The following is a 26,144-nucleotide window of genomic DNA, read 5'->3' on the forward strand; positions in this document are numbered from 1 at the left end:
GCTATTGAAAGTCAGTTTGCATTGCAATACTTACATCAAAACTTTTAGGTGCAATAGTTCTGTCCCACTTAATTGTAGCACAGATTTTCCTGCAGTGTAGTCAAATACTGAAATACAACATTGTTCTAAACATGCAGAATTGCACGGCCCCTCAGATTTTACATTTTTTATATTGAGTGGTTCTATGTATCATAGCATTTGCAATATGTTACTGACCCAATTGATCATGCACTTGAAAAGGCATTGTGGATGATACATCAAATATGGATAGCAAGGTAAGTTTCAAATATAGAATTGACTTTTTTGTTTTTTCGACCAACCAGTCATAGGTGAACTTCTTGAAAAAATACCATGTTGACTTTTAATACTGTTCTTATTTTGAAATATAAATGTCCCCTTAAGTTACTTACTTAACGCCATTTTTGTGGGACCATTTTAAAAAAGGGTTACTGGCATATGTATGACTTGTATTCAAAAGAGCCGAGAAGTGTATTTTCTCATAAAACCTGTCTTTAACTGGCTAGGTTTTAAACCAGGTTAAAAAGGTCAAGCTGCATTTCCTTGGCACGATTCCTCGCGGCTGGACTCAGCGAGTGCTCACTGTGCTGTCCAGCCAGCCTCTCCCAGTCGCTGCCTGTCCTCAGTTCCCCCCGCGTGTCTTGGTTCCCGGCCCTTGCTGACGGAAAGCTCTCACTCAGCGAGTTCTCTGCGAGGCGCTGCCCCGTGCGCCCTGCGCGCCGGCCGTGCCGGTGCCGGTGCCCGGGCCAGGGCGGCTCCTCAGCGCTCGTCGGAAGTGAGGTGGCGGCAGGGCGGGGCGCGGGCCGGAAGCGAGCGGGCCGGCTGCGGGCGGCGAGGAGCCGGCGGCGGAGCGCGGGGCAGGGCTGCCGTGCAGGTCCGTCTGTCGGCGGGGGCTGGCGCAGCCCCGGCGGGGCGAGGGAGGGCGCGGCGCTCAGCGGGCCGGGCGGCGCTGGGGGGCCGGAGCGCTGCGCCACCGGGGACGGGCCGGGCCCGCTGCTCGGGCGAGCCCTGCGGCACACGCCCACGGGCCGGGGAGGGTCCCTGCCGTTCTCCTGCTGCCCGGAGCGCCGGGCTTGGGCCGCTGCTGTCACCGAGCGGGGTCGGGCCGGGGCCTGACCGCACCCTCAGCGCCGCGGAGGCCTCCCGGGGCTGGGACCGCTGTGCCTCGGCTGCGGCGGGGCTGCTCCAGCCCCAGGCAGGGCTGAGGACGGGGGTGGCGGGGGTGCCCCCAGAGCGGTGGCAGCTCTGGGGAAAGGGGAAAGCACGGGTTAACCGCGCCGCGCTTGTCTGATCGATACTTGCTTTGCTTTCTCTTCTGCGAGCAGCTTACTTGGCGTGTCACCTCTGTTTATTAGGCTAAATGTAAGCGCATGACAGCGACAGTTGTAACTCCTGTTGTTCTGACCTAGGAAAGCCAAAGGAAGCAAGGAAGAAGTTTTTTAGACAGGCTATTTTAACATTAACAGCTTAATTAGGAAAAAAAATGTCTTGGTGAGTCCCTTTTCAGGTAAAACAAGCAAAGTTTTAGTTTGTGTCTGTATATACACAGTTCATTTATAAATTTCATTCATTGATAGTTACGTTTCAAATTAAAATTTCATTTTTTTAGGAATATAAAATAAAGTTGCTTGGGAAGATGTCCCGAATCTATTTTCAAAACAAACTGTTTTAACAAACTATCAATTTTGAGGTCTGTCATTCAAACTTTGGTGCAACTCTTCCATCAGTTACACTTCCCTGTCTTCTGATTCTCTCAGTTTATCAGTAGCTGAGGGTTTTTGGTTTGGTGGATTTGTACTGGCTTTCTTTACCAGTCTATAAGCAGGATTTTGTGGTTGGTGTTTTGTCTTGGTTTTCTCTCCACTAATTTAATTAGAATTTTAACATGCTGCTGTGTGAAAAATCTCATTCTGATAGTCCACATCTGGTTGAAAATTTTCATTTTTTTTTTCATTGTGGCTGCCCTGTCACTGAGAAATACTACCAGTAGCAGCCTTAAAACTACATTGTTTTTATTCTGTAGCCCAACCAAAGAATTGGAGTAAAATTTTAAAAATAGGAGCAGTGTAATTAATACTTATTTTCATCATCTGATCTTACATTTAAATTACATTATAAATTAGATGTGCCCTATTTTTAATGGCAAATATGGAAGGGAGCTATTCTAGTGAATACTACATTTACTTTCTTTTTCCAGCAGGTTGCGTGCTCCCAGTAGACTTGTTAAATTGGTGTGGCTTCCTATTGACTCTTCACTAAGTTAGGTGCCAAAGTTAGTAAGCACTGTGCCTTGGTCTTGTTAGGTACATATTTATTTGTAAATAGAGAAACAGCTTTTGTTCTGTTTATGAAAATAGGCTTAGCTCTCTCTTTAAGTATGATGCTGTCTTGCAGTACTTGTATCTTGTTGCTGCCAAAAGTGAGAGGCTTTCTTTTGTGATGTCCTCTGTTGTAAGAATTTTTCAAGATCTCTCAATGCATTAACTGATTATACTAAAGCAGCAGAAAAATATTTTTGGTTTTTATTTTCCTGGATTTGTTTTCTTCCATTTTAGTGAATAAAATTACTGTAAAGAGTTCTGGTGAGTGCTGGAATTTACACAGGGGAGGGGCCACTTGGGATGGACTGGCACTCCACCCTTGAGGTGTATTCATTATTTATTTTTTATGTGACCAAGCCTGTGATTTATCTAGGCCAGATCATTTTCTCTTAAAATCATTGGGCTTTTTCCTGAAATTTATTTAGGTTAGTAAAACTTCCTCTTTCCCCTATATTGCTGTAGGTTCTTTTGTTATGGAACATATAGTTCACGTAGGACAATTTTCTCATCTGAATTTCTCCAGGAAGACCATATAAAGCTGTTATATACTTGTGGCGTGTAGATGTAGCTGGTACATAAAGGGAACTGAATGCATGTTAGTTCTTGAGGCTCAGCTGAAATACTGTCTTGTGTAGCACCAGGTCGCTTTTGTAGCATCACAGTGGTAAGGAAATGTCTAGATTTTAGATAGTCAACTGTAACTCAGTCATCCTTGAAAATTGCTGTTAAATTTTTCAGCAATCCAAAACAGAACAACTTGGAGCAATTGTGCTCTGCTGAGGTAAAACATGGAAGTTGTGCCCTGAGCAAGTATGCAATGCTTCTCATTTATTGCACAATAAGGAATGAAGAACTGTGTAAATTATTAGTTTGTTGCTGACAGATTTCTGTAGCTGATGAACTAATTTGATAACACTTAGAGGCCCTTATTTTTGTGCTGGAAAATCCCTATTATGACCTTAGTAGATGTGATAGTTTGATATCGTGGTTAAATACAGAATGGTTGTCTTTGTTGTATGTGAACTCCAGAAACTGGAGTAGGAAGAGGAGGGAAAACCTGTTCGTGTTAAGAACAAAGGTTTTTTTACACATCTCTTTTCTTTCAGCATCACAAGAAGAAAGGTCCATTTTGTGTGGAAATAAGCGATTCCCAGAGGACTGTCCCAATGACAGAGCTGTCTGCACATTTACCCCAGTTTCAGCATGGGCAGCTGACAGAAAACTTCCCTGATACCCACCTCAGCAACACCGTATGTAACAAACAATTTTAGTACCCGCTAGCAGTTAAATGGGGATGAATAAATAGTTTGTTGGGGTACATTTTATCTTTCTGAACTGTTGTGGTGATAAGCAGTGCCAAAAGAAATATGCTGCAAAATATCTGATGTTCTAAACTCATTTTTATGTACAAATAAGACCTCCCCCAGTTTAAAGTGGTGTTGGAGTGACCAAGCTACCAAGGGGGAAAAAAAAGGGTCAGACACTCTGGTATCAAACACTGACATTTACAGTATTTAGTGAGCTCTCAAGATCTCCCTGGCTGTGGTCTGCTTGGTTCACAGGTTTCTCAGTCACAGAGTTAATTTTAGTTTAGGTAGAGCTTGAAGCCTGGGTTTTGTTAGTGCTATTGCTGGAGGACTGTTCCTATGCAGGAAGAACAGCTCTGTCTTGTCTTACTTGTGAATAATTTTGAAGGTGCTCTCCTGGTTCTTGAGGTTTTGGGGGAGGAGGAACTCAAAACCTGAAGTTTTATGATTGGTTTGAAAGACCTAAGCTCATATTTGTTGCTAAAACTATACCATTGTACCATATGTATTTTGGAAAATTCAGGTTTAGATGATCTACTTGGGTGTGGTGCTCAGGCTCTTAGACTTGTCACACTGTTCTTTGTTCCTGCTATAGCTCTTGAATATCAGGTTTCCTTGTGGCACAGAAATGCTTTTGTGAGGCTGGGCCACTTGTAATTGTGTCTATAGCAATAATTCAAGAGAATGTTCTGATTCCTGCTTCAAGTCTTCTGTACAATCAGCAGTTTAAATAGAATTTTGAAAAATCCTCAGATAAGCATCATGCTTATCAATAAAAATATAAAACATTTGAAGAATTAGAAAAGTGGGAACTTTCCTACGACATCCCTTCTCCTTTTACTTCAGAGGAAATGAAAAAGGTTTCTTTTCCTCTTGGACAGGTGAAAGATTAATTGTTATTGAAAACTTCTGCCAGATTTAAAAGGCAGAGCTCAGTAGTAAGCTGTGGGCTCACCATCCTTACAGATAACTTGGTGGTGCTCCTTACCAGCGAAGGGTTCTGTGTTCTTCTCACTAACACACTGTACTGATGAATAACTGCCACTTGTGCCTTTCCTTTCCGTTTTTAAGTAAATGTAGTTTTGATACTAAGTTATAATGGTGTTTCTCCCCTTGACACATCTACTTTGTTTTTGTACGCACCTACAAAAGTCTTTTCCTGCTTAAGTATACTAGCTTCTGTGGCTAACAAGTCAGCGTGTGAAATCCCAAAGTGCTATAATTTGCCATCTCTTCTTCTAGTCACACACTAAGAGTTCAACCCAGTGTTCAGTATCTGCCACTGCATAACATCAGTGGTGTATGTGAGAACTGATGAAGTCCATGCCCCCTCTCAGGCATGGTGGTCTGCTCCTGATGGATAAATCTGGATTTAATAGCTAAAAACTTCTTATCGAATGTGCTGTGTATTTATCTCTTGGTTCAGGGGCATTGGTCTGGGTTTGCTATTAACTATTTTCCTGATAGGGAAAGAAAGCACTATCATTTGATATTGATATTGTTTATTCGCCTGAAAGCGTAGTTCATAACTTACATTTGCTTACGGTGTTACAACAGGTGTTACTGACTTTTTAGCTTCAGAGTTTTCACTTTTAACTATGTCTGAGGAAAGTGAAGAGTCTGTTCCTTTGCTTCCACTTCAGCAAGAGTCCATGGCCTCTGCTCTGTTTAATACTGATCAGGTAGGATATAAGTGCACTTTGTTCTTTTAAGCAGTGGGGCACACGCATGTAACATTTAGCTACACTTTAGTAGCCTGAAAGGACAGCTTATTTTCTATCTTTAAGTGCAAATGAGAGAATAACTTGTGTAACTCTTGATGCTGATCTGGTTTTCATGCACTGTGTTTTAGTATGTAAAGGCCTTTTTGATTACATCTTTGTTCCTAAGTAGTGAAGGGAGTAAAATTATACATATTGGTCTAATTTCTTCCATTTTTCTATTTGTTTGATATTACAGGTTTTTGTAGTGGTGTACTTAGTTGATCAGGCTTTTCTTTTGGGTGTTTTTGTGTTTACTCTGTGAAGCTGTAGATTTTTAACTTATTTCAATATATTTCTGTTCCAGAGATGGGGTAAGTGCTCCCTGATGCAAGACTGTTATTACAGCAGAGAAAAAGCTACACATTCGGCAAGTGTGCAGAAACCTAAGAGCTCGGTCTGCTCTGCTTGTGCAGTTCCAAGGCTCTGTTCACTCTAGTGTATTGTTACTTATGATCATCTTAGGCAATTTAGATGGTTACGCTTATTGTTGTCTTGCTGCAAACTCAGAGAAATTGAGTATTTTACTATCAAAGTGAAAAATGTTACATTTCTGCTATAAATCTGTACAGAAATAGGTTTAGTTGTAGCCAGCATTTCAGATTAATTAAACATGACCTCTTTATTTGCATTCTCCCTTATTCCCATTTCTATCTGATTTTCACTAATTGTATGTGAGGACTTTATGCAAAGTGCCAAGTGATTTATAATAAATTTTTCATTCAGTAAGAAATAATTTTGATCCCAGCATCTTTTTCAGTGCATATTTCAAATTAATGATACTAAATTCAAACTGAGGTTAAAACTGTGACTCTAAAAACCTGGTTGTGTCCTAGTTCTAATTGTTCAATTCAAACAATTTTAGTTCGGGGTTTTTTCTCCTCTTACATTCCCATTCCTTATTGAAAAGTGAAACAGATTTTCTTAGAGGACAGATCTTGAAACCCTGCTGAGCTTGATCCTGAGGAACCACAAAAAAAAGGAAGGAATAGGCAGAGCATTTGGTGCATATTATTACTTTGTACTGCTTTGTAAAAGCAAATTTTTCATAAGTTGGCAAGTTGTAAAGCTTCAACCAGGGTTTTAGCAGTGTCAGTATTTACAGTTCGAAGTCCAGGGACTTGTGCTCCTTAATTACTTAAGTGCTTTTAAAAACCCCACTAGGAGTTTCTGAGTGTACTTACCGTCTTCTCTGTTCTGAGGGTGGGGCTGGGAAAATTCTGTAGAGAGAATCTCTAAAATTATTATTGATTTATTGAAAAACTGCAGTGAATTAATGAGATACAAGTCAGTAGTTATGTTTAGAAATGCTACTGAGGTCAGGTAATTAGACTTCAACATTGCACATTTAAGGAAAAAACTACCTGAGTAGGAATACTTAAGGAAAAAATCATTAGGTTATTTTCAGTGTCCTGTCTTATGTCCAGATCAATTTTAAGAAAACTAAATGATACTTCAAAGGTATTGCAAAAGGTATCATCCTTCAGTTTATTGTACATTTTAATCTAATGCTGTTTTGGTGCACTTAGTCAAACAGAACTGTTCTGCAGGAAGTAATTTAGAAGCAATGAGGTTAATTTTATAAGGAATCAAAAATATTTTTTCTCCTATATTAAACCTCTTGAATGTGAACAGTACAGCACTGATTTTGGACATGGTAATGCACTAAAAAAATGAGTGGTCTGTATCAACTGTCACATTTTAGTGCTTGTTTAGAGTGTCTGGTAATGATTTTATTTCTTTGTAGTCCAGAAAAGATAAAGCATAGATCACTCTCCTGTTGTGCTCTCTGTATGTGCACACAACATAGAAAAGGTGAATGCCCCCTGCTCATGGTGCTTCTTGAAGAGGGTGCAAAAGATTTGTGATACCAGGAGCTTGGAGTGCAGGCCTGATCACTTGCTAATAGGTGATGTTCCCAGTTTGTGCTTTTGCTTCCTTTGGAAGGTCACCGCTGTCTTGGTGTTTGAATGATATGCTTGATGTTTCATGTGTTACAGCCTTCATGTTTCAGTAGGAAGGACAGGAAGCTCTTTCATACTTGTGATAAGAGTGATGGAATTTCTTCAATATCAATGAAAGGATGTGGCAGTAGTTTCCTTGGGAAAGAAGAAAACCTGCATGCTTAACTTTTCATGCTGAAACTTTGGGATCAAATAGAAGTCTAAAGACTGAAAATAACCTGAGTTTGGTCATCATTTCTGTGTTATTTTTACTAAAAACATGAGAATACTGTACCTCATGAAAATCCATTTTAATATATATTTTACTTGAGTATACTCTAGTGGAAGTAACACAGTAAAGAAAGGAGGCCTTTTCTTGGGATTTTCATGGAGAAGGAACCCTAAATGTTTGGCATTATTTTTAAGGGTCAATACAGCTTATTCTTGTCAAGTTACAGGCATTTTACTGTCATGCATCCTTTTACCAACTGTAGTTTGAATCAAGGGAAAGAGATTCCTTTATTAATCTTTTGAAATTCTGTTTGAAGGAAAGACTCTTAGATGCCACCTGCCTACTTTTGACTGTTGATGTTTTTAATGTAGATGTTTCTAACATGACCCTGTGCTCCCATTCTTTTAATAACTCTGATGCAGTTAATTACTACTGTTTAAATCCCTGCTGTAGCAAGTGTTCTTGGCAGTAAATATTATCTTACATGTTTCCTCCTCAGGGTCATCTTTAGCTTAACGTACAAGCTCATGATAGTAGAGAGTTGTTGAGGACAGTGGTTTTTGTGTTGCAGAATGACAGCAGTGAAAGACGTCGCCATGATAATAGTGAGCGCAGAAGAAATGACAATGCCGAGTCTGAGACCAATGGGCAGCCACAAAACAACATTCAGCGGGTGGTGGAGCAAGATGAAGAAGAAGATGAAGAGCTAACACTGAAATATGGGGCCAAACATGTGATTATGCTGTTTGTGCCTGTCACGCTTTGCATGGTGGTTGTTGTTGCAACTATCAAGTCTGTCAGCTTTTATACACGCAAGGATGGACAGCTGTATGTATCAGTGTTTTCCTCTATCTTTTTAGTGCACTTAGATAATTTTCTTCAAACTTCTATTTCTTTTGGGGTCTGATTCCAGCAGTGAACTTCCTCTTGCCACCATTTTCCCTTCTCCAAAGATAGTTTTGTTTTATTCCTTCCAGGAACCAGACTCTTCTCTTTGTGGTAATGTTGACATTTGTTATTTGTCTGGTGACAAATTTGTCTGGTGGGGATAATATCTTGATTGTTACTGCTTGATTCAAATTCTCATTTTAATTCTTTATCATGCTGTGTGGTATTTGTAAAATAAACACCATCTTGAGCCAAAGCCATTTCCCATGTACTATGCTAGAATACAAGAATTTTGGAAAAAGAACAAAACTAGTATTGTAAATGAAGTAGCCTATAAGCCATGTTCTGGTTTGCCCGTGGTGTTTGATAAAGAAATTCAAATGCAAGGGGAGTATAACTTCAGGAGGTTCACTTCTGGTGAAGTTATAGAAACTTTCCTGGCAGATGTTTCTGTAGAAGTTTTTGGGATTTTGGTAAAATATTAATGTTGGCAAAAAAAAAAACCAATTCCAGTGAAAGCTAATTTGAGAGAAAGGGGGCAAAGGAAGACTACTAAGCCTGTCAGAAACTGCAGCAAGTCATAGAATCACAGAATGTTAAAGAGTTAGGATAGACCTTAAAGATCAGTTCCACTATGAGACAAAATGATTCAGAGTGTCTTTGGCTTTGAAATGTTTGTATAATATAAGCATGTCATAATTTTTTTTATGATTAGAAAAAAAATTGTTTTCTCTCTGTCTCTCCTTCCCACCCCACAATGAAGTAGTTGCCCCAGGAGATTGTATTTCTTTACAAAAGAGTGAGTTGAGCCCATACATTGTGTTGTTGAAATCACAGGGGGAGCCTTTCATGGTGAATCCGTAGGTGGAATTCCAACTGCACTGGTCAGCACACGAGTGGTATAACGGGAGAGTGGCAAGAGACACACAGCATGGGAGTAGCCACATCAAACTGTGTGCTGCTGTGGGCTTTATCTGCTTTGCAAAGCAGAAAGCAGTAGTAATCTAAGAATGTAGGAGAGGCAGGTCTTCTAAGGAATTCAAGCTTGCCTAATATGATAATATGCCACCTTTCAAGTTTTGCCTTAGTAGAAAATAGATGTGCTTTAACAGCTCTGAATTGAAAGATTATTGCAATTTTGTTGGATGTTGGCCTCACATACCCAAAACATTGGTGCATTCAGTGTCATTTTAGTTGACTTTTTGTTTTTGCAGCATCTACACTCCTTTCACAGAAGAGACAGAGACAGTAGGACAGAGAGCCCTGAATTCTATTCTTAACGCAGCCATCATGATCAGCGTTATCATTGTCATGACCATCCTCCTGGTTGTGCTTTACAAATACAGGTGCTACAAGGTAAGTAGTTGTGCTAGTTTGATTTATTAGTACAGATTATGTAGAGAATGGAACAAAATGAAGGCTTATGAAGGAGGAATGAGTGAAAGGAGCAGAACTGGTGATGTAATTCACCATTTCAATTTTGTGGCTTCTGTTCTTTTGGCACAAAGCAGGGCAAAGGCCCAGTGCTATCACTGCCATCTGTTCTGTCAGTTAGAAATGCATTGCTTCTATTCTTTTGAAATTTTCATGCACTGAAATCTTGCTGTGGTCAAGAAATACAAAGGACAGAGTTGGCCCTATTTTGTGAGCCCCCTCTCCCTCCATGTCCCCAATACAGAGGTCTCTCATCAGTGTGTGTGGCTGCACACACCAAGCAGTATTTGTGTGGCAAACACAGAGACTCTAAGGCTCTTTGTGAAAGGCTTCAATCTTGTAATGACATCATCTAGGCAAGCCCAGGCTTAGCATAATTAATTGCAGTGCCACCTGCATGGGAGGTGTTGTCCATGAAAATTCCTGGTTTGTTTTGGTCTTAATGATTCATTTGACAAGGCTTAGCCTAATAAAGCTTCTCAGTATGCAGCCAGGATCTTGAATCAGTTGTAAAACACATAGTGGGATTCAAAGTTTTGCTTCATTTCATTTTGTTTTTGAGAGGAAACAGTGGTTTTGGTCTTCATGTCTGTGAGTGAAACCCCTTTACAAATTATCTGTGGAGTGGCAGGGGAAATTATTTTTGCCTGATTCTGTATACATTGTGGAATACGTTTTTTGACATATGGACCTTCACTTTTATCATAGTGTGGTGTTACATCTGAACTGACGAAGTGTTCTTGTTAAACTGGCAATTCTCTTCATTCTGATGAAGTCAACTACTGTGCTTTACCTAGGTTCCTTAGTAGCCACTTGGTTCTCCTCAGGTCCTGAAGGCAACAACTGGTTTTTACTAAGCTTTTCGCATTTCTGGTTTCCTTCTTAACCTTTTAAAGCACAGCACATTTTCTTTACAAAAATAATTGTTTTACTAAAAATTAGAATTATTGCATAACATAAATGTCCTGTGGTTCTATTTTATGCTAATTACACTAAATGATTAACTTATTTTTAAATTTCCTGTCAGAGTATTTCTATGCTGCTATATCAGAATGCTGTGAAATGTAGTTATCTGCAATAAAGTTCTCTTTTACATGCAGTTCTGTATGTAGATTGTAGTCCAGATTATGAGGAATGGAATTTATAGTGAAAGAATCTTAAGTCTTCATCTGGTAGTGATAATTTGCTTATCCTCACAAGATTTTTTTCTGAAAACTCTTTTGAAGAAAGGAAATACTACTTCAGCTTCACTGTTGTTAGTTTACTGTGGTTGTCTTGTACATGATATGTTAAGCATGATCCTGATTCTAGCTCCTCAATCTAACTGGAAGCAACATCTTTGAAGGGGATTGTATTTGATTAGCTTTTTCTTTTTAATTTATTATTCTCTGCATTCTTCATTGTTTCACTCTGCCTAACCAAAGTCTGACTGCTGTAGCTCATTTTAATTCTCTGCATCCTGCAGCTCATCCTTAATTTTTATTCAAGTTTTAGTAGGTAAGGCCAAATTTATACCAGCAATCAATTAGCATCAAAGTTGTTGTTAAGTAAAGAATGAAAATTCTTTAATGAGAAGGCAAAAAACCTGTTGTGGTACTGTGCTAGGAAAACAGCGAGCAAAACTTACAAGAAGTACTTTGGAAATGTCACTTGTAAGAAAAGAGACCCGTGATTTGGAAAATGCTGTAGTAAATGAGATACATACTGAGAATAAAGCAAACATCTATGTGTAAAATGCCAACTTAATCAGCTCTTGAATCTGCCTCCTCTACTTCTGTTGACAGTAGTTATGCAAGGTGTGTGTAGAAGTTTGCTGGACTATGGCCTTGGTGTGTGACACTGTCAGCATTCACGATTTTTTTAGGATGAAACACTACTGTTCACTTTATTTTCTCTCATGATAGAAGTTTAAGAGCTTGTATTACAAATACAAAGACTTCAGAGAGAAGTCATGAGAGAGCTTTTTCTGCTGTTTTCTTAATGTAGTTTTAACTAATTTTACAGACGAATAAAATGACTCTTGTTAGGTCCTTGCTTAGTAGCTTTATGAGTTGTGGAAAAATTGGCTCTGCTTGAATCAATATATACTGATACTCACCTTTGAAAGGTTCTTTCTCCCACTTGCTGTGAGTGGTGAGAGTTTAAATACTGAGACAGATACTTTGGCAGTTTTCCTGCAGCATCTTTACAGGCACTGTGCTTATTGCATGTGGGAATTTCTTACGTCTTTTTGAGAACATACAAAAGCCGGTCTGTTAGATTAGGAAGTTAAATGACAGGTTTTGTTAGGGTGAAAGTTAAATCTGAACCTCTTCTGAGAAGCAGTGTAAAGGAGGAGAGTGAATGTTTCAAAAATGGCCAAAATTTTAAAAATACATATGAAAATATATCATTAGACTCAATGTACTAAATTTCTAGCTGTAAGGGCTGGATTCTTGATTTGTCAGAAAGTCCTGGTTGCATCACATAAGTGTGATTCCTTTAGTTTTTGTACATATGCACTTTACTTTTAAGCTAATTTTTGCTAAATGTTTTAAGAACATCAGATGCGTTCTACTACACATCTTTAAGAAGAGGACAAAGAGATAACACATTTTTTAACAGCTTCTGAATACTTTAATCTGGTGTACATATATAGCAAATTTAGCCAGGTAATTTTCCACTGATTGTATCTGTTGTAAGCAGGATTCCTTATGTATCTTTGATTTCTAGATTATTGCTTCTGATGGGTTGTCTACATTTAATACTGGGTGAGGTTTTATAAAAGAGATTCTGTGCTGGGACTTTGACAAATATATCTTCATTTTCAGTTAAGAGATACTAAGACATTACTGGAGTTAAAGGGGGTCTTCATTGTGGTTTTTTCACTTTGCACAATAAATACCAGAAGAATGCACTTCTGTTAGTGCAAAGTTTAAGTGCCTGTCATTTCCAGGTTTAAATCTTTGAGTGGCCTTGCTGAGTACATCACTGAACTGTTCTTTATTGAATTGTTGGGCATGTAAGTCTGCTCTCATGTCAAAATTAGGGATTGTGTCTGTAGATGACTGATAAAGATTATCAAAATTCTTATGTAGTCATTCATCAGTGACATTTCAGCAGATAAGTACTGAAGGTTTTTCTGGGTTCTAGCATTTAATTCTATAACTGCATTCTGAAAATTATTTTAAATCAGAGCAGCACAAAAATGAATCATGTTTTCCATCTGTGTTCATGCTGGATGATTCTGCTATGTTATAATGCCACTGGTATCCAAATGGTCTAAAAATACACAAACAGTAGTTTTCAATAGAGCTGAAGAGCATCTACTGAAAGGTCACAAAGCACTTAAAATTCATAAGTGTAAAGTGAAATACACCAGTGTGCATAGACTAAACATGAATGTAGCACCAACCAAAGAGGGAGATATCTTAAATAATTTTCTTGCTTTAAACAAAAGGAAAAATAACCTTAAAAGTCTTTTAATATATGCTAAATTTAAAATAACAAGTCTAAAAACATCTGCATTGATATCTTCTTCTCCAGGTGATCCATGGTTGGCTTATCATTTCTTCTCTTTTGCTGCTTTTCTTTTTCTCATTCATCTACCTGGGGTAAGTGAACTAAACCATTAATATGCTATTTTTTCATGTATCACTTTATGTATGTATTTATTTTAGAACTAGGCCTTGAATCTTAAGAGGAATGATAGTGAATAAGCTATTGCAATAAAATTTTTTAGTTTTGTGTAGTCTGATAGAGTACACATAGAAGAAAGAGTGATTCATAGGTTTATAATGCATCTGATTAGGTACAGATGGTGTGTGTGTCCTTAGGATGCATCACCAGAATAAGCACATCTTGCTTATCAGAACAAGCATATCTTGGGAGGAGCTTGTTCTGCTGACATATCTTCTGATAACCTAATTTTTCATTGACATATGACTCAAGGGCAGTTGTTTACATCATGGCTTTGTTAGCTGTATATCCAAAGGCTGTTTGCATGGAAGTGGTGGAGCCAGCTGAAAAGAATCTACTGTCTCACCAAAATATATTCAGTGCTTTTCTTCTCAAATTTGGAAGCATGCTCTTGTCCAGACATCAAGAAAATTTGGCCAAAATACTCAGTATTGTCTGAAATGAGCAGCCTCCTCAGGGTTTGTAACTTGAGTTATGTCATGAAATTATTATACTCTATATATTTTTATGCCACTTGATGACAAACACTTCTCTTTGAAGAAGCTTATTTAATTTGGTCTCTGGAAGGAGAACGTGATCTTCCCTTCAGTCACTGATTTTTGCTAAAAGTGATCTGTGATGCCTTTTGTGGTCAGTAGTTTCTCTAACCCTAACAATGGCTTTTGAAATACAAGGCAGTTCCTTCATCTGCCCCTGCTGCCTTACAGCAGTGCTGGCTTCCTTTTCCCAGAGGTTCAGAGAGTGAGGGACCAGTTGTGTAGACCAGTTGTGCATGATGACAGTAAGGGACATCCTCTTAACACTGTACATCTGGAAGGTCAGCTGGCAGCTGCAGACAGCAAGTTTGCTGGAGGAAAGTATTAGCAAATTATAGGGTTCTTAGGGTTCTTGATGAGTTGGTAACAGCAGATTCTGCAAAAAGCCTTCACAGCCATTTCTTCCCTGAGTCAACAGAAATCACCTGTCACTTGGTGATGGCATTGTCTATTTTGGTTTTACTTATTGAGGTTCCTAATTAGTTTATAGTATTTGGTGTGACAGGGACATGGTTCATCCAAAAATAAAGCGTTTTACTTCAGTGTTTATGGGGAATAATAGAATAAACATGTACCTTTAAAGTAATCAAAGCGTTCTACAGGCAGCATATTAGTAGAGATCTTTGCCTGACTTTAAAGGTCCATTATAACCTCACAAGTTCTGATTATTCTGATTTTTAAAAGTTATGAGCATAATCAAAATGACTGATTTTGCAGTAATGTCCTTTCCTGTCAGCTTCTGCTTTGATTGAGAAGGAAATAGAACCTTAACGAAATTTTTTGAAAAAGCAAAAGAGTAGGTGTGAAGCAAGTGCTGGCAAAATGTATCCTATTGTGAAGAATAGTTAAGTATTAATTGGCGAAAGAATTTTACATTTATGCCACTATATTGAATATGAAAAATTTTTAAAAGGTATTCTGAAATTTGCATCTGTAATTTGTTTCCATTGTTTCAAGCAAATGCCATCTATATTATTTTCCTTTTTTTTTAGAGAGGTTTTTAAGACATATAATGTTGCCATGGACTACATTACAGTGGCACTCATGATCTGGAACTTTGGTGTTGTGGGAATGATTTGCATCCATTGGAAGGGTCCCCTTCGGCTGCAGCAGGCATATCTCATTATGATCAGTGCTCTCATGGCCTTGGTGTTCATTAAGTACCTTCCTGAATGGACTGCATGGCTTATCCTGGCCGTCATTTCAGTGTATGGTAAGTTTGGGAGCAAGGCACAGTTGTAGATCCTGTGGTGGGAATTTCTTTTATTCCCTGACTTTTCCACTTACTGGACTAGACCTTAAAAAAAAGAGTGTGTGTGTGTGTATCATCCAAAGCAGCAGATAAAGTGATTACAGACTTAATAAATAAGATCATGGTCCTAAACTGAGATCAGTTCTCTGCAGCTGGGCTCTGTATTACTGTATGATCCCATCTTCTTTCATGTTTCCTGGACTCTCTAGATTCTTTGAGGAGGAGAGCTGAAGTAATTCAAGAGAGAAGGAATTGAGAGAGACCCATTTTGGTGTTTTTTATGAAAGTGGAGGGCTTTCAGCTTCTCATTTTCCCCAAGAATCTTTGGAATCCCTTGTACATTCAGAATTTAGGAGCTTGTTGTTTCTGTACAGTCCCATGCAAATACAGATTTGCCCAACCCATGAATTGCTCACATTTGTGAACACAGAAGCAACAACCTGATCCATACCTGATAGTATAGGGAGAAAGAGGGAAGGAAGGATTAAGAGCAGTTTGCATTGCTCAAAGTCATTTTATACTTAGAAGGATATGGTTGTGATATCTGCTTCATTGGCTTTTTTAAAATTATTATTCATTGTAGTTGTTGCATACTGCTCTTTTTCAGAATGATGGCTGAGAGAGACCTAGCTGTAGTTTTTGCATAAAGCTTTAGGGGGCACTGAGCACTTGGTGAGAAGATCACTGTATCCTAAATACTGATTTAATTTCCAGGCAAGACTAAAATTCAGTTACTTAGACATAATTAAAACATTACAGTTAAGTGAAGATGTGCTCTTAATTTGAATTTTTTTGGAGGCATGTAAGTGTGCTGAGTGTGTGCTCTCATAGTCACTGATCATGATAAAGACTGAGAATCTGTCCAGATGTAAGTGCAGGGGTTGATAAGATTTGATTAGCTCTGATTCATCAGTGTATTCCTTAAGTGTCCTCTTCCTTCAGGGAGAGGAAAATTGTCCCTTGTGTGTATGCTTATGGATCACAAAGCACATGAAGAAAAACTTCCCATCCTCCCACCCCATTTCCACCCTTTCTGCAACTGGAACAAATCTGAGTGCTTCAAGCATTCAGCCTTTATTCAGTGATAGCAAAACTAAATTACTCGAGATCTAGTTCCAAGAGCATGATATGGTTGTTTTGGGTAAAGGGGATGTAAGCTTTCAAAGCCTGCAACCCCAGGAGTGGGGGTTTTTTCTGTACTGGAGTGGGACCAGCAGTGGTGCCAGAGCAGTTGGCTCAGGTGCAGAAGGCCTGCTCTGAGCAGCACAAAGCTCCTGACTAGTCAGCTGTTCCTTTCAGTGTCAGATTGAGTTTCAAATTAATTTAAAGACATATGGTGAGTGGACAAGTGCAAAAGGCAGTAGCAATGTTAGCTCTGTATCATCCCAATATGCCTGTTTCACAAAAAGTAGGCTTCCCCTGTTGTCTTAAAATTTCTTTTAGTATTAAACATAGATTACAAAAATCTTTCCTAATAGAAGGCAAGCTTGGGTATTTCTAAGATGGTAGTTGAAGAGTAGCTTTCTTGAATATTCACGTGTCAGCATATAAACACAGGTACATTTCCAGTTGCATAATATCTTAAGTGGGGAATATAATGTTTTAAAATTTGTATGCATATTACAGTAATATGTAAAATAGGTTGCATAACTGAGAATATTAAAAAGCATTGCTGTAGGATACCAAATTGTGGCCAATGGCAGTCTTCAAAATCCTTAGTCAGGGTGAATTTTGTTACTTCAAGTCTCTCCAAGTGTTATAGAAAAGAAATGTAACTGTGTCTGCAGGGATGTCAGATCTGTTTGCTTTTCCTTTCAGATTTGATTGCTGTCCTGTGTCCTAAAGGTCCTCTTCGAATGTTAGTTGAGACAGCTCAAGAAAGAAATGAAACTCTCTTTCCAGCACTTATTTACTCCTGTAAGTACATTTTGTTATTCTTTAAGCTTGCAATCACCCACTCATCTGAAGCAATCTTCTCATTTGTCTGGGTTTAATAAGATGCTTTTCAGCTGAATTCTTGATCTGTTCACTTGGGCCTCAGTTTTCGTTTCACTGTTGACTGAAAAATGTGAAGCATCATCTGACTGAGACATTTCAAGATAAAAACCATCATGTTTTGTTCCAAAACACAAACAGGAAGAATGGTAACAGACCTTGTTTTGGATAAAGTACTATGTCCTTAGGCTGTAAATTAAGCCTGTTCAAAGGGAACAATTGTTTCCAGAAAATATTTACCAGCTTTCAGTCCTTAAATAACCTGTGTCTTAGTATAAGAAATGTGAGAAATTATTAGAAGGAGATTTGTTTGTGTGATTGTTTTCTCAATGGCTTGTCCTTTTTGGTAAATTGTTTCTCCCTGCAGTTGCGAAAAATAACCTATTGAATTAAAGTTGCTGTTGTGACCTGTGTATCAGTTAGTGCATAATCCCATTGTTTGTGAAGTTCCATGTTGCTGTTGTAGTCACGTGGATAACAGTGAAAGAGGCTGATCGGAAGCCATTGTGCTGCTGGTGCTCCAGACAGGCCTGTATTTGGAAGCAGGAAGTGTGCTGCAGACTGGCCACTTCAGGGACAAGCTTACAGTGGAGAAAGGGGAGCACTTTCTTTATCTGTCACACTTGCACAGCATCAGTAAAATGTTACTCTGTTTTTTGAGAGGAGTGGTTAACACTGAGAGCTTGAATTAAGAAACACCTTTTATATGTAACAACATTTGGTTACCTCCAGACTGGAGGATTGTTTGTGATGGCTAAGGCAGAGAACAATTAACTTTGATGTAGATACTGCCTCTGAATTGACAGAACTCTGTAACAGTGTTTAGAGACCTTTTTACTTGCAGATAAAAGAACTGATTAAGGAAAAAAAAGTAAAGAAATTGTTGATTTTCAGAGGGGGCCTTATATGTAGAAATAATTTTTCTGGCAACAGCTGTTGCCTTTTTTTTTCAAAATCTAGTAGAAATAAAATTTTATTCACCAGTTTTTGTAAATGTGTTGTTGCTGGTACTGGCTGTGTTCCAGATATTATTGTACTTTAATGAGAGTAAAATTGCCTGTTGGAAAAGATAGTTGTATCCAAAAAACCATGAAAAATGAGAAATAATGGATTGATGCTATCTCAGAATTTTATACATCTGAAGATAAAATTAGCTATGCTGTTGTGATTTGCATTTCTTTGATAGCAACAATGATATGGCTTGTGAACATGGCTGAGGAAGATCCAGAAGCCCAACGGAAGTCCAAAAACTCCGCTTTTGATAAACAAGGTGAGCTTTGCTTTGACAAACCTTTGTCACTTTATTGGAATACATGTTTATGGATACTTGTCTTTCAGTTTTTTAAGAGTCCTGGGTGCTGTAGAAGAGTGAAAGTATGGAGGCCTAATTAAGAATGATGGATCTGTCAAGACTTGAGATATTGTTTATTTCTTGTGCAGTGAATGTTCTTGCATTCATTTTTCTGGGATCTGGGATGTTGGTGTTGAAATGACTCAATATAAAACCATCAACTGAGCTCAACTTGTCAAACTGGGATGATACAGTATAGTACCAACTCATTTATATTTGTGTTAGACAGAAATACACCTAGCCCTTTTGGCTATGCAGATAGTGTTTAAAATGTGGAGTTTGTTTATTTATATGTGTTACTAAAGCAGAGTGCAGTTTCTGAAGCTTTCAGCAAAGTTTTCTGTTTCACTGGAAAATTAAGCTGCCAATGTCAAGTAAAGAAGCTAATTAAATATTAGATGGTAGTTTATTCCTTAAATTGTGATCTTTGTTAGGTCACTGCAGAACTTCCACTTTCATGTGGATGTACTCCTGAATGCTAGGACTTGAGTGCAACATGTAGGTGCTGTGAGTGTAGAGTGTATATTTACTCCTGAATGTTTAAGTAAATATTAAAATCCTAAGAGAGGAAGTCTTGTGATTGCGTGTGCTAGTGTTAGATGTTGCTAAGTATTATGGAGTACTTCATTCTATCTTGTTCTTCTGTGATCTTATATGTGGAGAGACTTTCATATTTTAGAAGGCACATTTTTGGAGGAGTCTTAAATGCCTTTCTTCCTTTGAGCTCCAGCAAGCCGGGCCCAGAATGAAGATGCTGAAGCAGATGATGGTGGCTTTAATCAGGAATGGCAGCAACAGAGGGACAACAGAATAGGACCCATTGAATCAACACCTGAGTCACGTGCTGCTGTTCAGGCTCTACCCAGTAACTCTCAAACAAGTGATGACCCTGAAGAACGTGAGTGTGGACTGCTGTGTCTGAAAAGCTTACTAAATCTGAAGCTAGTCAGTCAAGCATCCTGAGTGCACACATGCAGGATTCTGTGAGCTGTTAGCAAGCTGAAATGATGCACTTGCTCCTGATGAATACTGATGTGCCTTATAGGAATAATGGTGGTGTTTTTTGATAGTATTTCATTTTGTTGCAGGGGTGAGTAATATTGACCAAATTGCTCTTTGGTTTGATACACAGACTCAAAACTTTTGTTGCACAAGCTGTTTTCAGACCATTACATGGTCAGTTGCATTAGCCTCTGTCTTTTTCATGCAGTGTTCTGCTGTGTGTCACTTCTTTTGGATTTTAGGCCCTGCAAATGGAGTCATTAACAGGTTTTTTTTATGCCTCAAGATTAAACTGCTGTGATCCACTTGGTAGGAAGCAATATTTAAAACCTGATTGGAGGCTGAAATGAATGCAGAATGCAATGGGCTTGCATAGTTTTGTCCAGCATCTTGCTAAGGTGAAATATCTTTGGAGAGTGTATGATATCAGATACCTGTTTTAACAGACTCATGATTTCCACTTGCAGTTCAAGCTGCTATTAGATATGCAAAGCTCTAAATAAATTAGGGTGTGCCTGTCGTGTGATACTGCCATATTTTAGCCGGTGCAGCTGCTTCCTCTGATGATCAGGTGCTCCTCTGTTTAAAAATACAGAGACTTCTACTTTAAGAACAGTTTTAAAATTTACTTATTAAAAAAGTCCATATTCAGCGTAGTGCAAATGCTTTTTAATTTCCAGAGCTTAAAAAAATAACATTGTGATGCAAAAAGTCTAGCAAGCTCTCTCAGTTAATTTTTGAACTAAAACTCTCATCTGCCCAGGCTAATAATTTTCTCCTGCTTGTATTCCAGCAGTGAGTAGTAATGATCCAGTCAGACTTGTCAGCCAGCATTATTTTACTAAAGTCTGGAGCACCCAAGGCCTGTTTCAGCAGTTTAAGGGTGTTTTAGTGCTTAAGAGCTTTTCATGAATGCACTGTTCTAGGCATTTTATTGGAGCCTGTTGAAAGAGAGTAGGGTTACCTTTTTTTTTTCATGCATTTTCTCCCTTTTTTCCTTTCCTTTCCTCTCTCCCCCCACCTTCATAATTAATCAAACATCCACCCATGTTTTGATGTTCTTAGTTCCTCGTGGAGCTCCAGAGTGAGCATTGGGCTGGACTGTAGTGTGGTGGGAAAGTAATCAGTAGGCCAGGTGAAAACAGCTGGTCACCTGATGCTGGCCCGTCTTAATTAACATCATGGACTAAAAACTCCGAACATGAACTGCTATTCAGGAAATCTTACAGTGCTTGCAGAAATAATTGAGTATTGTGCTTCCAGAATTGTTGCTAAAGTGGTAATTACTATATAAAAGAATAAGAGAGAATGAATTTTCCTGAATCTCACATCTTAGACTAAGTATCTTGAGTTTTTGCCTTTGTGATATGCTCTGTACTTACTCGCAAGTGCTTTTAAGAACTACCTGCATAAGAATTCCCTAGGAAAATTGGGAAGGCAGTGGAATATTTCGCAGTTTATAGGTTTCTAACTGGCAAATAATATATCTTGTGCAAGGGATTTATTTTTCCCCCTCCCTCAGCCAGTTCAAAGGAATTGTTCTTTAATATTCTGTTGAATATGAACCAAAAGTGGACACTCCTCCGCAAATAAAATTACAGATATCTGAGTTTGTATTATACTGCAGTTATAGGAGAATAGGAGAATAGGGAAATTCTAATTCAAGGGCGAATTAATTGAGTAATGTAGTGTTTGTTAGCCATCTTGTTTCACAGGAGTATATCACTTGATTCAGGAATGGTACGAATTCTGAAAATAAAATGTTATTTTTAGCAAGTCTTGTTAATAGTTAATGTAAATATGTATTATTCTTCGATAATTACTGACATGTAATATTAGTAGACTGATACTTAATGCTGCCATATGTTCACTTTGCAGGAGGAGTAAAGCTGGGTTTGGGAGACTTCATTTTCTACAGTGTCCTTGTTGGCAAAGCTTCTGCAACAGCAAGTGGGGACTGGAATACAACTTTAGCATGTTTTGTAGCCATATTAATTGTGAGTATAATATAAAACTGTAATAGGGATAGTTTCTTATGTTCATGAAGGACAAAGTTGTAACTGCTGCATTTTGTCTTTGATGCTGTTTATTGGGTGACCAGACTGAAAACTGGTGAGGACTTTAGCTGTGATTTTCATTGGCTGTACATCTGTCACTAAAGCCTTTAATTTAGGAAGACGTAAAACATAACCTGTAGCATTAATATTCATACATATATGTATTTTATATAATTTTTTGCTTGTCAGAGTTCCCTAATTTCTTCCTATGTCTTTTGTGTTTTGTTTTTTTTCTTTCCCTCAGGGTTTGTGCCTTACACTTCTGCTTCTTGCCATCTTTAAGAAGGCCTTACCAGCTCTTCCAATCTCCATAACCTTTGGGCTAGTTTTTTACTTTGCGACAGATAACTTGGTGCAACCGTTCATGGACCAGCTAGCATTCCATCAATTTTATATCTAGCAGACATGATTCTGAAATGGATATTTGTAGCAAATCTGGGAGGAGGAGAAATGGTTCCCCTCAGTTCTCAAGTGAGACTGAAGTATTCCAAGGCGGAATCATTACAGCTTCCCCCGATGGTGGTTTTTGGTTTGGTTTTTTCCTGAGACAACTGCTGCACTGGGCACCATATGATTTTTCCTGTGTGAAAGTGGCTTCTTCCTGACGGCCAGTCTAAGCCAGGTGCTGTTATATCAGAGGTCATCTGATATACATATCTCTGGTAAGGACCACCTGTGTGAAAATTGCTAATGCTTCCACCAGCAATGTGATCTCTTACCACAGGCTGATTGTTTTCACAGCGCTAAGGGTGCTCAGGACTTCCTTGATGTTAACAGAGGAAGCTGGCAAATCCCATGGAGCTTGTCCCTGTAACTGCTTGAAGAGAGAGAGCCCAATCTGGACTTCTTCAGCAGTGATGTTCTGACAGTGGAGCCCTGACTGTGCAACAGGAAAGGACTTTGTAGCAATTTGACAAAGGGAGAAAGTACTGTCACTCTAAGAGTTCTCCATGACTTCATAGCCTCTGTGCCTGAGTGTATTTGGTTTAGTAAATCTAAAACTTTTTTTCTTTTCCCACACTGGAACTAGAGCCTCTTCTCAGTTTTAATACTTTGCATTCTCAAGCATGGGGTGCACCTTCTTACACCTGCTCCTGTTTATTTAGCTGCTTAGACTTGGACTGAATTATTTGGCAGTAGAGGATCATAAGACCCTAATTTGGATCCTCCATTCTAAAAGGTTAATAAACTACATTAAAAAGCAGTTTGGGGACTTAACTCTTTGTGCTTTTGCAAATCATTTTGCTAGAACACCATTTCAAGCCCTATGTTTGAAAATAGTCACTAACAGCACGGACTGCATCACTGGTGGATGTTCCTTTTTGTTGGCATTCTTATGAAATAAGTAGGTGTTTGCAGCAATCCCAGATGGAGTTTAGCTTGCCAGATCTAGAGATCAAAGTGCTATTAGGAGCTCTTCTATTGCACCACTGAAATCCTTGGTCATCAAAAACGTGGTTTAGAGTTCTGTTGACCTGGTCAATAAAAATATTGGTCACTAAGCTGTCTAACACCTCAGGCTGGCAAGGATGTTTTTGTGCAGTATCTTTATTGGTGAGGATGCTTAAGTTAGGTGAGAGATTGCTTACTGTCACTAAGGAGCAGAATTCATGACCCTCTTCACTTTCATTACCGCTCTTGTGAGGAACTGGTGATTGGCAAAATGAAAGACAATTCAATATCAGTGAAAAGAAGATAGGAGATTTTGAACTTGTTATAAGAAGAGTCTGTTCAAACCTTAAAACTGCTAAACTCTGATTTCTTCTTCCTCATTTGAAAGAACTCATTTATGAATAATTGCTTGGAAATTAGATGGATGAGATGAAGTTGGTTTTGCCATAAATTCTTACTGTGTACAAGTAATGTTTTTTCTTGGGAGCCATAGGGAGTATGGCTCATTCTGTTTTACTTGCATCTTGATACTGGAGTCCTTGCCAAGTGGAGCAACTGTCACAATCCTAACACTAGCTCGTTTTACCTTTTTTTCCTGGGGTTTTGTTTCAGTGCCTATAGATTCATAGGACTGAAACACAAGAGATGCTCACCAACCATTGCCCAAGTAAAGAAAGAAAGACTGTGATGTATAAATCTGCTTTAAAACTAAGAAAGGCTTTCTCTGGTTGTCCTTGGTGTAATATATGTCTTTTCCAGTATGACTTGTTAACTAGTGTTAGCATTTACATTTTCATTAAATACATTGTCTTGTCTCATCTAAAGTACTTTCATTCATCTCATTTGTGTGCTGATTCATTGTGGATAGCATTAATAAACCGACTATATCAAAATTGCTTACAGTGGCTTTTCAAGTCAAACTTGTTTGTGTTTTCTAGTTTAAATTACTGTTCCATATTTTCTTGCAATGAAGTCTGACTTAAAACAGGTTGGTTGGTGAGGGGTTTAGAGATTTCTGTTGTCATTTTTTGATTGGTTTTTGTGTTTGGGGTGTTTTTTAACAAGACTTTGAGTTGTTTTTATACCATTGTAACTTGTTTTTTTCCTGAGCATTATATCTAAAAAAATAAAATCCCTCATGTGTTTTATTGGGCATCCCAGTTATAGTTCCATTGTATAGAACAGGTTCGCTAGGAGTTGGCATTGCTGGCATTTATGTATCTGAGCTGGCTCTCAGTTGAGGGTTGTTACTTAAATGCAGAAGTCATCTCTCTTATTTCTTTTTTGGGTTCGACGTGCACCAGGGGAGCATCAGCTCCATTAAGAGTTGCTTTAGAATATGTAGAAATGTACAAAAGCCTTTTCATGTACTTGAATAGATGTTAGATGTGCAACCCAAGGAGGAGCTGAGAACCTTCCACCGCTAGACTGCCAGTCTTCCACTTCCCAGAGCTGCTTCTGTTATTCTGAAGTGTTAATTTCTGAGCTAGTGTAGAGTTACAGTGGTGGAGACTATAAAATTTGTATTCACAGAAGCTGTTCAAGTCTGTGTTGGAATCTCAAAATAAGTTTAGAAGGGAAATTGCTTTTATAAGCAGCTATATGTTAAAGTACATTGTTTATTACCAGGTCTTAGGTATACCTTCAAAAACCAGATGAAATTTTCTAGATTTGCCTTCTCAGGCCAAATCATGGTAGCTTATGTTTCAGATGAGATCTTGCAGCTAAGGATTATCTCAGAATATAGGTCCAAATACAGCTCAGTTGCCAATAGGTTTTGTTTGCATTTGGGTTGTTACTATTCAAGAGTGAAGGTGGTGTCACTTTTCTTTGTCTTGAAACACCGATCTAATTTGAGGATTCACCTCAGTTAGATTGTTGTAACTGAAAGATTTCTCATAAGTGGTCTGCATTTTTTGAGAGAGTTTCCATTATTATTAAATTAGTATGTTAATGAGAGTGCATAGCTCTGAAAGAACTATGCTGAGTAGATTCATCCCTTCTGTGCTCAGGCAGATGGACTTGTGGCTGTTCCAGTGGTCATACTTTGAAACTGGCTATCACAGTAGCTTTCTCCCCCCATTCAACTTACATCAATAGGTCTCCTTCTTTGGCTAAGATTCAATTCAATATATAAATGAGAAGGCATAATAGTTTTCTTAAATTCCAGGCACTTCATTTGTCTCTATTTTTTTTCCCCTTTTATGGGAGGATTTAATCCAGGGCCAGAAAGAGTCTCCTGGAAGTTGGTTTTATAACAAAAGGCTTAGGGTGCTGTTGTGCCTGTGTATGGCTATTATGGTCACACTCAAATTCAAGTGTCATCGTGTAAGGTGCATCCTGAAGGTGTGAGAATTTGATACTGCAACACATTCACAATAGTTCTGGATGGGCAGATGATGACTTCTTTGAGCCAGAAAAATCAAGGGCTGTGCTCCACTACAAATGGCTGATCTCAATGTACAAAGCAGACACAGGCTACTTCAGGCATGGGAGGCTGGTGCTTCTCGAATATACACATATATATCTGTACCTATAGACATACAGATCCATGGACTGTGGACCTGGAGATGACAACTCTTCTGCCATTAGTGCAGTCAAGGATTAAATATGCAGAAGGAAATTTTGAGTTGATGGTACTGTTCAACAAAACTTATCAAAATGCTTTATTTCAAAAATTGCTTCTGACAATGCTGTTGAAACAAGTTTAATAGACTGTGGAACATGTCTGCACTGTGGTTGCAGTTCAGTGGTAACTTGGTCATCGGAAATGTTGAAATAAACTAGAATGGAATTATTTTACACTCAAAGCATTTGCTGTTTTCTTTTTTACAGACACTGGTTTGTACATAACTTGAATTAAATGTGAATGTTTTTTAAACATCTTTCTGGTTCTTGATAAGATATGGTTTTGATAGATTATTGAAAATTTTCCTGTATTTGTCTAATTATTAAAATAAAAGTTGCATGGATCCTGA

At 38.4% G+C, this 26,144-nt stretch overlaps 1 protein-coding gene across 4 annotated transcripts; it reads left to right on the top strand.

Annotated features, from left to right (window-relative positions):
* Positions 1-819: 819 nt before the first annotated feature.
* Positions 820-26,144, top strand: PSEN1 (presenilin 1). 4 transcript variants are annotated; one of them, XM_064714469.1, is made up of 12 exons: positions 820-892; positions 3,446-3,589; positions 5,290-5,328; positions 8,153-8,409; positions 9,684-9,825; positions 13,429-13,496; positions 15,110-15,330; positions 17,188-17,286; positions 18,551-18,634; positions 19,440-19,613; positions 21,596-21,714; positions 22,019-26,144. In XM_064714469.1, the coding sequence occupies exons 2-12, from the start codon at positions 3,506-3,508 to the stop codon at positions 22,172-22,174; spliced, it is 1,443 nt and encodes a 480-aa protein (XP_064570539.1). In that variant the 5' UTR covers positions 820-892; positions 3,446-3,505; the 3' UTR covers positions 22,175-26,144. The 4 variants fall into 4 exon arrangements, with proteins under 4 accessions (XP_064570539.1, XP_064570536.1, XP_064570538.1 ...); XM_064714466.1 differs by lacking the exon at positions 5,290-5,328; XM_064714468.1 differs by lacking the exon at positions 5,290-5,328 and having other exon boundaries at positions 19,446-19,613.

This window comes from Zonotrichia leucophrys, chromosome 5, assembly GCF_028769735.1.
Source record: "Zonotrichia leucophrys gambelii isolate GWCS_2022_RI chromosome 5, RI_Zleu_2.0, whole genome shotgun sequence".
Taxonomy (NCBI): Eukaryota; Metazoa; Chordata; class Aves; order Passeriformes; family Passerellidae; genus Zonotrichia; species Zonotrichia leucophrys.